This window comes from Oncorhynchus mykiss, chromosome 30, assembly GCF_013265735.2.
Source record: "Oncorhynchus mykiss isolate Arlee chromosome 30, USDA_OmykA_1.1, whole genome shotgun sequence".
Lineage (NCBI taxonomy): Eukaryota > Metazoa > Chordata > Actinopteri > Salmoniformes > Salmonidae > Oncorhynchus > Oncorhynchus mykiss.
The window spans coordinates 6,452,152-6,465,358 of NC_050570.1; the positions used below are offsets into that span (position 1 = coordinate 6,452,152).

Genomic DNA, 13,207 nt, shown 5'->3' on the forward strand with positions numbered 1-13,207 from the left:
GGGTAGAAGCTGTTAAGGAGCCTTTTGGACCTAGACTTAGCACTCCGGTACCGCTTGCCGTGTGGTAGCAGAGAGAACAGTCTATGACTAGGGTGGCTGGAGTCTTTGACAATTTTTAGGGCCTTCCTCTGACACCGCCTGGTATCGAGGTCCTGGACGGCAGGAAGCTGGGCCCCAGTGATGTACTGGGCCATACGCACTACCCTCTGTAGCGCCTTGCAGTCGGATGCCGAGCAGTTGCCATACCAGTCGGTGATGCAACCAATCAGGATGCTCTCGATGGTGCAGCTGTAGAACCTTTTGAGGATCTGAGGACCCATGCCAAATATTTTTCCGGAGGGGGAATAGGTGTTGTTGTGCCCTCTCCACAACTGTCTTGGTGTGTTTGGACCATGATAGTTTGTTGGTGATGTGGACACCAAGGAACTTCAAACTCTCGACCCGCTCCACTGCAGCCCTGTCGATGTGAATGGAGGCGTGATCTGCCCTACTTTTCCTGTAGTCCACGATCAGCTAATTTGTCTTGCTCACGTTGAGGGAGAGGTTGTTGTCCTTGTACCACACTGCCAGGTCTCTGACCTCCTTCCTATAGGCCGTCTCATCGTTGTCGGTGATCAGGCCAACCATCGGTGTGTTGTCGCCAAACTTAATAACTGTTGGAGTCGTGCTTGGCCATGCAGTCATGGGTGAACAGGGAGTTTGGCGACAACACACCGATGGTTGGCCTGATCACCGACAACGATGAGACGGCCTATAGGAAGGAGGTCAGAGACCTGGCAGTGTGGTACAAGGACAACAACCTCTCCACAGGAGGGGACTAAGCACGCACCCCTGAGGGGCCCCCGTGTTGAGGATCAGCGTGGCAGATGTGTTGTTACCTACTCTTACCACCTGGGGGCGGCCCGTCAGGATGTCCAGGATCCAGTTGCAGAGGGAGGTGTTATGTCCCAGGGACCCTTAGCTTATTGCTGAGCTTTGAGGGCACTATGGTGTTGAACACAGAGCTGTAGTCAATGAACAGCATTCTCACATAGGTGTTCCTTTTGTGCAGGTGGGAAATGGCAGTGTGGAGTGCAATAGAGACTGCATCCTCTGTGGATCTGTTTGGGCGGTATGCAAATTGGAGTGGGTGTAGGGTTTCTGGGATGATGGTGCTGATGTGAGCCATGACCAGCCTTTCAAAGCACTTCATGGCTACAGACGTGAGTGCTACGGGTCGGTAGTCATTTAGGCTGGTTACCTTGGTGTTCTTGGGCACAGGGACGATGGTGGTCTGCTTGAAAACATGTAGGTATTACAGACTCAGTCGGAGACAGGTTGAAAATGTCAGTGAAGACACTTGCCAGTTGGTTTGTATTTATTTGATTATAGGCTCGAATAAACAAGAGTTAAATAGCCTCCTCTAGGATATGGATATCTAGGAGATCAATGTGGTTTTAGGGTTGAAAATATCTGGCCAGCTGCGCCCCATGACCAAATGTAACAAGCCTATAACTAAATAAATACATACAGCAAGCAGACGAGGCCAAAAATACAACTGTATTCACACTGAAATACCATAGTCCAAACCTGAATTACTGAAGAGAAATTACTATAAAAACACCAATAGAAGTAAATACAAATATTATTCAAGTAATAGTTTTAAACACATTTTTATACAGTGAATCAAATCCAATTTATTTTTGAACGAGTCTTTTAATTAATGCATTTAAAGTACTCAAAAAAAAAAAAAAAATTACACAATAAATTTTTTTGTATTTCTTTAGTAAAAATGTTCGAAGTGAACAACAATGTTTGATACTGTATAAAACACAGTAAACATTAAAATCAGACAGTAGTTTTTTTAAAATTTTTTTTAAACTTTTTAATCATCGTGTGTTCTTTCGGGCCTAGATCTTCATTTCACCTAACAACATTTTTTTTCAACTCAATTTTGACATTTCAGTGCACGTAATACGTTTAGAACCTTCTTTATCATGAAGACCACGAAAAAAAAATTATAATAATAATAATTTAAAGAAACCATGCCTTAGGATAACTGACTTAAATGAAATGAGAATGAAGGAAACATTTAAGTCCATCACACTGACTTTTTAATTATTAATTTTTTTATAACCATTTTCATGATGGTGGAGAATTAAAGTAAATTATATTTAAAACTAATCCCATTTCAACTAGCATAGATAAGAGAACAACCCAGGGAGGTTGGTAAACACTTTCTTTAAAGGGTACCTACATAAAAGATGTTATAACACATTCATAAATCAGTGTGTAAGCATTTAATACATTATGTCTACTATGAAATACTTATGTACTGCTTATGAATGTTTTATGTACGGTTTATGAATGTTATAAAATACTTACGAAGGTTCCCTTCAAAAATCAAGTGTTACTGAGAAGGTTTTGAGGAGGGGATGTTTTGTTTCTGAACCGGTTTTCCTCGTTTTCAAAAATGTTGATTTTTATTTTCAAATTTAAAAAAAACTCTTAAAATTCTCCAACTACTGTACAAGTTTACAGGAAAAAAAAGTCTGGCTTAGTGTACTGTGAGTGTGCTAGCTGGTCAGATATTTTCTTATTAAAACGGCTTCCTTCTCTTCAGAAAAACTTCATGATCAATTTAGCGACCAGTCTCCCAGTTATTCAGCAATGTGAAATACAGGATTCAATGGAAGACAGACAAGTGTCTAAGTCCCCAACAGAGTCCATTACCCTTCTCACAATACCGAGCTGAACCGAGCCAAACCAAGTTATACTGCCCTGGCCTGGTTACACATTAAACCATAGCTGCTGGAACCATGCTGGAAATGACCCAGAACAATACCGAGCTGAACCGAGCCAAACCAAGTTATACTGCCCTGGCCTGGTTACACATTAAACCATAGCTTCTGGAACCATGCTGGAAATGACCCAGAACAATACCGAGCTGAACCGAGCCAAACCAAGTTATACTGACTGCCCTGGCCTGGTTACACATTAAACCATAACTGCTGGAACCATGCTGGAAATGACCCAGAACAGTATGGTTGGGCATGATAGTGTTGAAAAGAACAGATTTGACCCAGAACAGTATGGTTGGGGTCAGCATGATAGTGTTGAAAAGAACAGATTTGACCCAGAACAGTATGGTTGGGGTCAGCATGATAGTGTTGAAAAGAACAGATTTGACCCAGAACAGTATGGTTGGGGTCAGCATGATAGTGTTGAAAAGAACAGATTTGACCCAGAACAGTATGGTTGGGGTCAGCATGATAGTGTTGAAAATAACAGATTTGACCCAGAACAGTATGGTTGGGGTCAGCATGATAGTGTTGAAAAGAACAGATTTGACCCAGAACAGTATGGTTGGGGTCAGCATGATAGTGTTGAAAAGAACAGATTTGACCCAGAACAGTATGGTTGGGGTTAGCTTTGAAGATGTTTACGTGATCTAGGCTATGTTCCAAATGCTGTCCCACATCAACCCAGCCTACCATCTTTGTAGTATAAAAAGGGGCAGGAGTAAACCTAGTACTACTGTCTTCGTAGTCTCTATCTCCTCAAAAAACCTGACACTTCTATCCAAGGGAACCCCACATCTGTTTGTCTGGCCAACTCTTATGCCAAAAAAAAAAAAAAAAATCATAGTCAAATCACTGTTTGGCATGACAATTACCATAGGAGTTGGCCAGACAGCAGTAGTAGGTCTGGGACCAGGCTATGTGACGTCCATTCATCCATTCAAACTAGTGCATGGCTTTTAGAGACCTTCCTACTGGCTTTTCCTACATAGAAGGTAATGATAAAAAAAAAAGAAGATGTGACTCATTCATAAAATGATATGACTCGTTCGCCCACAAGTACAAAGACATGTATGGCACACCAATGTGAATGTAAAAAGCCCACAGTCTTCACCCCTGTAAAGGACCCAGTGGAGCAACACAACAGGGTTGTCTTCATTAGGGCACACAGCCGAAAACGGTGTTCAAAACATTTTGTAACGGGAAAAAAACTAAAATGAACGTTTCTTTTTTTTAAGACAAATCCAGGTAGGCCCTTCCGTGTTGCAGTCCGTTTTCTTCCGTTTGATGCCTAATGAACCCAATCCAGGCCTCCACACACATTGTTGCAGGATGGAAGACCACTCAATCCAGATTCTAGCTCTATACATAGTGTTAGTGTTAGTTTGAAAGTGCCACCATCTTGGAATAACTCCTCCCCCTGCTGTCTGTACTACAGACCCAAACTAGTCAACACCAGCTATCATTGGCAAGTTATCGGTTGTGATCAATTACGTAACAGACAATTTAGTACAGACCTTTTGTCAAATCAACCGTAGTCATATTTAAAATAAAAAATAAAAATCATGACTCCATGCCCACATTGAAAATGAACAGTTTGATATCAATTGTACTCAATGTTTTTTTTTTTTTTTCATCCATTCTGGAATTGTTTTTGTATTTATTTTCCACACTCACATAAACCTAGCAATTTGATACTATTAATGCACTCCGTACTAAAGTAAGTGTATGTCCGAAATGGCACCCTAAACCCTATATAGTGCACTACTTTTGACCAGGGTGCATAGGGCTAAATAGTGAATAGGGTGCCATTTTGAATGATAAAATGTCTCTTAAAAAAATAAAAAATAAACGCATCACTGACCTAATATAACAGGCAGAATCATCAGCTTTCCGTTAGTGGTTATTTGTTCTATTCTTCTGCATCAAAACATATCAAGAAAAATAAGAAGTGTGTAAAAACTACAAATTAAAGTTCCCTTTCCTTTCTTTCCCCTGATTCTTCTATCCCGAATCATTACATCGTGACGTCATCGGAACATGTCTTTACATCGTGATGTCATCAGAACAAGCCGTTACATCGTGATGTCATCGTGACGTGATCAGAACAAGTCGTTACATCGTGATGTCATCGTGACGTGATCAGAACAAGTCGTTACATCGTGATGTCATCGTGACGTGATCGGAACAAGTCGTTACATCATGATGTCATCAGAACAAGTCGTTACATCATGATGTCATCAGAACAAGTCGTTACATCGTGATGTCATCATGACGCGATCGGAACAAGTCATTAATCATGTCATCATGACGCAATCAGAACAAGTCGTTACCCGATGAAGAGATGAGGGAGATCTCGAAAGTCACAAAAGGTCAAAAGGTGAGAAGTAGTGGGAAAATGGTGGTGACCTTTTTGTTCGATCCTTGGAACCTAGCATCTAGCAACCGGACCCTAAACACAACGCCATAGAGAATTCCATCCATGTGATTCCATCACTGCAGTAAAAGAAGAACTTGATTGGTGAAATGCTGTCCATTTACTATTGCAGCTATCTTCATTTGTGTTACTGTCCTGAGAGTACAGTACTAACCCAAAAACACAGTAAAGAATCATTCGTACATTTACAGTAGAAGAAATAGTTTAGTTTTTTCACTTATGTTACACTGAAATCTGTACAAATCACATGCAGAAGACAGTCAGTCTCTACATGGAGAAACCAAGAGGAGAGCTTCGTCTCTTTTCCCAGTTTTGTTGGAAACGTTGTGTTTTAGCAAATCCCCTCCGAGTGTTTTTCACGTCATATTCCTGGCTACTACGGCCGACAAAACATTTCAACCAACCAGGAGCCACGGATCACGTGGGTGTTCTCACTCAAAGAGGAGGTACTTTACAAAGCGAAACAAAAAACATGACCGAAGGTAGTAAAGCTACACGTGATGAAACCGTTCCATTCCTCCACTCGTTGGCACTCCATTGAAAGAAAGATTTGGTGGGAAAAAGAGGCAGACCGAAGACCTACTGCGCATTGGAAATGGCCAATGGTCACTTCCACTCCACAAAAAAATTTAAAAAATGGTGGATGGTCACTTCCACTCCACAAAACAAAACAAAATGGTGGATGTTCACTTCCACTCCACAAAACAAAATGGTGGGTGGATGGTCACTTCCACTCCACAAAACAAAATGGTGGATGTTCACTTCCACTCCACAAAACAAAATGGTGGATGGTCACTTCCACTCCACAAAACAAAACAAAATGGTGGATGTTCACTTCCACTCCACAAAACAAAATGGTGGATGGTCACTTCCACTCCACAAAACAAAATGGTGGATGGTCACTTCCACTCCACAAGAAAAAAAAATGGTGGCTGGTCAAACAAAATGACTGATGCTGGATTCCACTGCACATAGAGAGCCACAGAAAACAAGACTGAAGAGGTCAGCCGTGCTGCAGGCTCTAGTCAGTGGTGGTCGTTTGAGGGGGGGGGGAGGGGGTCCGTTTATTCTCACTTTCTCAACTCTGTTTTGTTTGTAGATGGAGGGTATGAGGATGGTAAAACAACCAGTTTAGGCTGTTCTTTGGAAGGACTGAAGCAAGTGTTTTATCCTACTGTTAGGTGTAAACCGGTGGGATTCGAACCCAGGTCCTCCCACGTGGCAACCCAACACCTTAACCATTAGACCAAGAGGAAATCCAACAACAAAAAAACGTGTAAAAACTAAAGTGTGATTCCCTTTCGCCTTGATTCCATCGATCCCAATCAAGAAAAAGCTAAGAAAATCCTGTTGATCTAAATGGTTAGGACGTCAGAGTCCCACCCTGGAGACCCGGATTAAAATCCCACAAATCGGTTCAAATCCCAGTCCCACCAGTTACATAGATAGGCACGTGGAGGAGCCAAGGCAAGGAGCAGTCGATGGAAGGAGCAGCGGACCTAGCGGTCCCACCCCGAGCGGTCCCACCCCGAGCCCCAGTGTCTCAACAGCTCAGCGTCTCATCTGACCCATCTGGTAGTTTTCTCTAGGCTGGCCCTGGCTGCGGTGATGCCTCTGAGGCTGGGGTTGTGGCTGGGCCTGGCGTGAGGGCTGCTGCCGCTGGCCTCCGGAGACTGGGTGGTGCTGGCCGTGATCTCCACCTCCGTGGTGGGACTGGGACTGGTGCACCTGGGCGTCTCGGGCGTCCCGTGCGTGCTGCTGGGCTCTCCTCCTCTTTAGCGTGCCTGGTGTCGAGGGGGGGAGACGGATTAGTTCACAACCTATCAACAGCTCGTCTGCTCCACTTCCCAAATCGTCTGAAGGTTTGTAACGCACCCCAACAAAACGACCACAGAGAGGAAAACAAGACTAAGTAAACAGTATGTCCATTGAGAAGACCGGCTCCTATCTCCAGTGGTTTGGGTGGGAGAGCTGGGTGTGACGACAGACACTCACCTGGTAGTGGTTTGGGTGGAGGCAGTTTGGGATTGCTGGAAGGGGTGTGGACACTACAGATCTTAATGAAGCCAGCCATCAACATGATCAAAGCGATGCCCATCAACAACACTGCCCACCAGTGAGCCTGGAATTAGAAAATGGAAAACACAGATTACATTTAATGGTATATAGTGACATCTACTGCAGTGGTTCCAAACCTAAATTTAAAAAAAAAAAAACGTGTCACACCTTGATGGGATAAACATTTCTGTGGCTCAAAAACTTTCCCAAATTATTTATTTTGGTTTTAAATTACCTCCAATCTCATCTTGATCCATATTGCAAAGTTTGTGACAAACACTGTCACACAGATAGAACCGTGTGACATTTCATGTATTGTCTGAGCCGGTGCTCCCAAGTCAACATGGCATGCACATTCCACAGGTCACATTTATAATTGAGTGTACATAAAATAAAATAAAGGGCCTCCCGGGTGGCGCAGTGGTTAAGGGCGCTGTACAGCAGCGCCAGCTGTGCCACCAGAGACTCTGGGTTCGCGCCCAGGCTCTGTCGTAACCGGCCGCGACCGGGAGGTCCGTGGGGCGACGCACAATTGGCCTAGCGTCGTCCGGGTTAGGGAGGGGTTGGTCGGTAGGGATGTCCTTGTCTCATCGCGCACCAGCGACTCCTGTGGCGGGCCGGGTGCAGTGCGCGCTAACCAAGGTTGCCAGGTGCACGGTGTTTCCTCCGACACATTGTTGCGGCTGGCTTCCGGGTTGGATGCGCGCTGTGTTAAAGAAGCAGTGCGGCTTAGTTGGGTTGTGTATCGGAGGACGCATGACTTTCAACCTTCGTCTCTCCCGGGCCCGTACGGGAGTTGTAGCGATGAGACAAGATAGTAGCTACTAAACAACTGGATACCACGCAATTGGGGAGAAAACGGGGTAAAAAAAATGTGCATTTAAAAAAATTTAAAAAATTTAAAAAAAATATATATATAAAAAACAAGATTAGGATAAGTTTCGTGGTTTACGTGAGAGTTCCCCAAGGCACGCCAGTGTGCCACTTTACATCGGTTGAAAACCAAAATGGTCAGTTGACCATAATACCCTTTTCACACCAACCTGACCAGTACTGTGCTTGTGCTGATATCTCCTTTACTATACAATATGGTGTATACAGAACCAGGTCAGTGCAGTGAAAATGGTATGATATTAAAATACAATGTGAGTCAAGTCAGCAACGACACATAACAGATGTTCTCATAGAGCTCAGGGTTGATGAGTCGGTCAGTAAGCTACATACCACTATCCACTCTGCAATGTTCTCATAGAGCTCAGGGTTGATGAGTCGGTCAGTAAGCTACGTACCACTATCCACTCTGCAATGTTCTCATAGAGCTCAGGGTTGATGAGTCGGTCAGTAAGCTACATACCACTATCCACTCTGCAATGTTCTCATAGAGCTCAGGGTTGATGAGTCGGTCAGTAAGCTACATACCACTATCCACTCTGCAATGTTCTCATAGAGCTCAGGGTTGATGAGTCGGTCAGTAAGCTACGTACCACTATCCACTCTGCAATGTTCTCATAGAGCTCAGGGTTGATGAGTCGGTCAGTAAGCTGCGTACCACTATCCACTCTGCAATGTTCTCATAGAGCTCAGGGTTGAAGAGTCGGTCAGTAAGCTACATACCACTATCCACTCTGCAATGTTCTCATAGAGCTCAGGGTTGATGAGTCGGTCAGTAAGCTGCGTACCACTATCCACTCTGCAATGTTCTCATAGAGCTCAGGGTTGAAGAGTCGGTCAGTAAGCTACGTACCACTATCCACTCTGCAATGTTCTCATAGAGCTCAGGGTTGAAGATGGCCTTCTTCAGTCTGGCCAGAGGGCCGTCCGCGTCCACCAGCCGACACCTCATGAACACGTCACAGTAGCCCTTGAAGTCGTTGCAGGGAGACCCCGCGGGCAGCGTGGTGACTTTCTTATTGAAGAACCGGGCCAGCTTCTCTGAACCCGTACTGCTGCAGGTGTTGGGGTTCACTGCAACGTGAGAGAATCACAGGAGTCAATAATAATGTCATATTTTATAACGCTATTCATTACAAAAATAATCTCGAAGAGCTTTAAACATTGTCTTACAATGTAGCGATCATACAAGCTGGCAAGTAAGATTGAACAATTCAAGAAAATGTTCCTGTTTTTTCCCCAGAAATACTTGATTGGACAATTTCCAAAATCACGAGGGAATCCTCCAACCGGGATTTCTGAAACACCCAGGAACATTTGGAAAGTATCTAGAACGTAGCTAAACCTGTAAAGGACATAATACAATTCCAATATAAGTCCTAAAACGACATGAACGTCAGGAGGGGACCAACCGTGAGGACGTGGTAACAGGAGGGGACCGACCGTGAGGACGTGGTAACAGGAGGGGACCGACCGTGAGGACGTGGTAACAGGAGGGGACCGACCGTGAGGACGTGGTAACAGGAGGGGACCGACCGCGAGGGCGTGGTGTCAGGAGGGGACCAGCCGCGAGGGCGTGGTGTCAGGAGGGGACCAGCCGCGAGGGCGTGGTGTCAGGAGGGGAGCGACCGCGAGGACGTGGTGTCAGGAGGGGAGCGACCGCGAGGACGTGGTAACAGGAGGGGACCGACCGCGAGGGCGTGGTGTCAGGAGGGGACCGACCGCGAGGGCGTAGTGTCAGGAGGGGAGCGACCGCGAGGGCGTGGTGTCAGGAGGGGACCAGCCGCGAGGGCGTGGTGTCAGGAGGGGAGCGACCGCGAGGACGTGGTGTCAGGAGGGGAGCGACCGCGAGGACGTGGTGTCAGGAGGGGAGCGACCGCGAGGACGTGGTGTCAGGAGGGGAGCGACCGCGAGGACGTGGTGTCAGGAGGGGAGCGACCGCGAGGACGTGGTGTCAGGAGGGGAGCGACCGCGAGGACGTGGTGTCAGGAGGGGAGCGACCGCGAGGACGTGGTGTCAGGAGGGGAGCGACCGCGAGGACGTGGTGTCAGGAGGGGAGCGACCGCGAGGACGTGGTGTCAGAAGGGGAGCGACCGCGAGGACGTGGTGTCAGGAGGGGAGCGACCGCGAGGACGTGGTGTCAGGAGGGGAGCGACCGCGAGGACGTGGTGTCAGGAGGGGAGCGACCGCGAGGACGTGGTGTCAGGAGGGGAGCGACCGCGAGGACGTGGTGTCAGGAGGGGAGCGACCGCGAGGACGTGGTGTCAGGAGGGGAGCGACCGCGAGGACGTGGTGTCAGGAGGGGAGCGACCGCGAGGACGTGGTGTCAGGAGGGGAGCGACCGCGAGGACGTGGTGTCAGGAGGGGAGCGACCGCGAGGACGTGGTGTCAGGAGGGGAGCGACCGCGAGGACGTGGTGTCAGGAGGGGAGCGACCGCGAGGACGTGGTGTCAGGAGGGGAGCGACCGCGAGGACGTGGTGTCAGGAGGGGAGCGACCGCGAGGACGTGGTGTCAGGAGGGGAGCGACCGCGAGGACGTGGTGTCAGGAGGGGAGCGACCGCGAGGACGTGGTGTCAGGAGGGGAGCGACCGCGAGGACGTGGTGTCAGGAGGGGAGCGACCGCGAGGACGTGGTGTCAGGAGGGGAGCGACCGCGAGGACGTGGTGTCAGGAGGGGAGCGACCGCGAGGACGTGGTGTCAGGAGGGGAGCGACCGCGAGGACGTGGTGTCAGGAGGGGAGCGACCGCGAGGACGTGGTGTCAGGAGGGGAGCGACCGCGAGGACGTGGTGTCAGGAGGGGAGCGACCGCGAGGACGTGGTGTCAGGAGGGGAGCGACAGCGAGGACGTGGTGTCAGGAGGGGAGCGACCGCGAGGACGTGGTGTCAGGAGGGGAGCGACCGCGAGGACGTGGTGTCAGGAGGGGAGCGACCGCGAGGACGTGGTGTCAGGAGGGGAGCGACCGCGAGGACGTGGTGTCAGGAGGGGAGCGACCGCGAGGACGTGGTGTCAGGAGGGGAGCGACCGCGAGGACGTGGTGTCAGGAGGGGAGCGACCGCGAGGACGTGGTGTCAGGAGGGGAGCGACCGCGAGGACGTGGTGTCAGGAGGGGAGCGACCGCGAGGACGTGGTGTCAGGAGGGGAGCGACCGCGAGGACGTGGTGTCAGGAGGGGAGCGACCGCGAGGACGTGGTGTCAGGAGGGGAGCGACCGCGAGGACGTGGTGTCAGGAGGGGAGCGACCGCGAGGACGTGGTGTCAGGAGGGGAGCGACCGCGAGGACGTGGTGTCAGGAGGGGAGCGACCGCGAGGACGTGGTGTCAGGAGGGGAGCGACCGCGAGGACGTGGTGTCAGGAGGGGAGCGACCGCGAGGACGTGGTGTCAGGAGGGGAGCGACCGCGAGGACGTGGTGTCAGGAGGGGAGCGACCGCGAGGACGTGGTGTCAGGAGGGGAGCGACCGCGAGGACGTGGTGTCAGGAGGGGAGCGACCGCGAGGACGTGGTGTCAGGAGGGGAGCGACCGCGAGGACGTGGTGTCAGGAGGGGAGCGACCGCGAGGACGTGGTGTCAGGAGGGGACCGACCGCGAGGACGTGGTGTCAGGAGGGGACCGACCGCGAGGACGTGGTGTCAGGAGGGGACCGACCGCGAGGACGTGGTAACAGGAGGGGACCGACCGCGAGGACGTGGTAACAGGACTCACTTTTCTCACTACAGCAAACGTGGCACAGCTCGTCAGTCTCGTCCTTGCCCTCCACGCTGGCACAGGTACAGACCTCCAGACCATACTTCTCACAGATGGAGCCAGAACAGCCCTGGAGGAGGAGCCAATAGAAGGGATGAGATATCATGTGACATTTTAGTCATTTATCCAGAGCGACTTACAGTTTAATGCATTTAGCTTAGCTAGGTGGGACAACCACATGTCACATTTATAGTAAGTACATTTTCTCTCTCAATAAAGTAGCTAATGTCGTGGAAATATTGAATCAAATATTTCCCAGATACCGGCGCTTGTGAATTCAAATAGACTTTATTACAGAGAGTAACAAAGCCGAGCAATTCCATGGAAGAACTGACTCTCCATTCTTAGTACTTGGCTTTTATACAGTTTCACCCTTACATAACATTGTCAATCCACTGTATGAATCGTGTTGTCATGCTTGGTTTCCGTTCCCTTATTGGCTCAGACATTGGGGCATAGATTCTATTGGTGGCGTGACATGCACACTCCTACTGCAGGTCTAATGGTGCCTATAACTGACTAGCTAATGTTCCCGTCCAAAGATCTTCACAAGTTCAGGCCGACGCCGGTATCTACGTTTGATTAAAACCATGTGCATGTCCAGTAGCCTTCACAAGATCAGATATGGCCCAGACCAGTCACGTCTGGTTGGTCTACCTTGCTTCATCCACACGGATTCTGCTTACGTTCTGTTTTTTTTTTACATGTCTAATATTTAAACTTATATAGATTCTTCTTTCTACTTCAAAGAGAACAGTATAGGTACTGAAAATCACCCGATGACTGAAAATTTTCTAACACTAATTAGCAAAGTCAGAGCTAGTAGGAAAATACATCCCTTTTATTTCCCTGTGAGGAAAATTAATGTGTGGGGACTGATTGGACAAGACACAGATAAACATAGCAAACAACATTCCCAGTAAAAATGAGAGGCATTCCATTCTGTTAGAAATAAAAACAGTGCAGGTCAGAGCAGAGCAGATTCTAGGCTGAGTTGAGGATCCTGGTATACGTTGGCTCAAAGCTAGACGATAGGTTTACACACTACAGGTAGCCAGGTACAGTTGAAGTCGGAAGTTTACATACACCTTAGCCAAATACATTTAAACTCAGTTTCACAATTCCGGACATTTAATCCAAGTAAAAATTCCCTGTTTTAGGGAAGTTAGGATCACCACTTTATTTTAAGAATGTGCAGTCGTGACAGTCGTGGCCAAAACTTTTGAGAACAACACAAATATTAATTCACACAAAGTCTGCTGCCTCAGTGTCTTTAGATATTTTTTTGTCAGATGTTA

The 13,207-nt window shown here is 48.2% G+C and overlaps 1 protein-coding gene across 2 annotated transcripts in view; it reads right to left on the reverse strand.

Annotated features, from left to right (window-relative positions):
• Positions 1-1,858: 1,858 nt before the first annotated feature.
• Positions 1,859-13,207, reverse strand: part of LOC110521213 (disintegrin and metalloproteinase domain-containing protein 10) — a 35,385-nt gene continuing 24,036 nt past the window's right edge. For both annotated transcript variants that reach the window (XM_036969405.1, XM_036969404.1), the window contains exons 13-16: positions 11,868-11,979; positions 9,020-9,240; positions 7,213-7,339; positions 1,859-7,001 (exon numbers count right to left, since the gene is read on the reverse strand). In XM_036969405.1, coding sequence (XP_036825300.1) covers positions 6,769-7,001; positions 7,213-7,339; positions 9,020-9,240; positions 11,868-11,979 — 693 coding nt within the window. In that variant the 3' untranslated portion in view covers positions 1,859-6,768. The remainder of the gene's footprint in view (positions 7,002-7,212; positions 7,340-9,019; positions 9,241-11,867; positions 11,980-13,207) is intronic.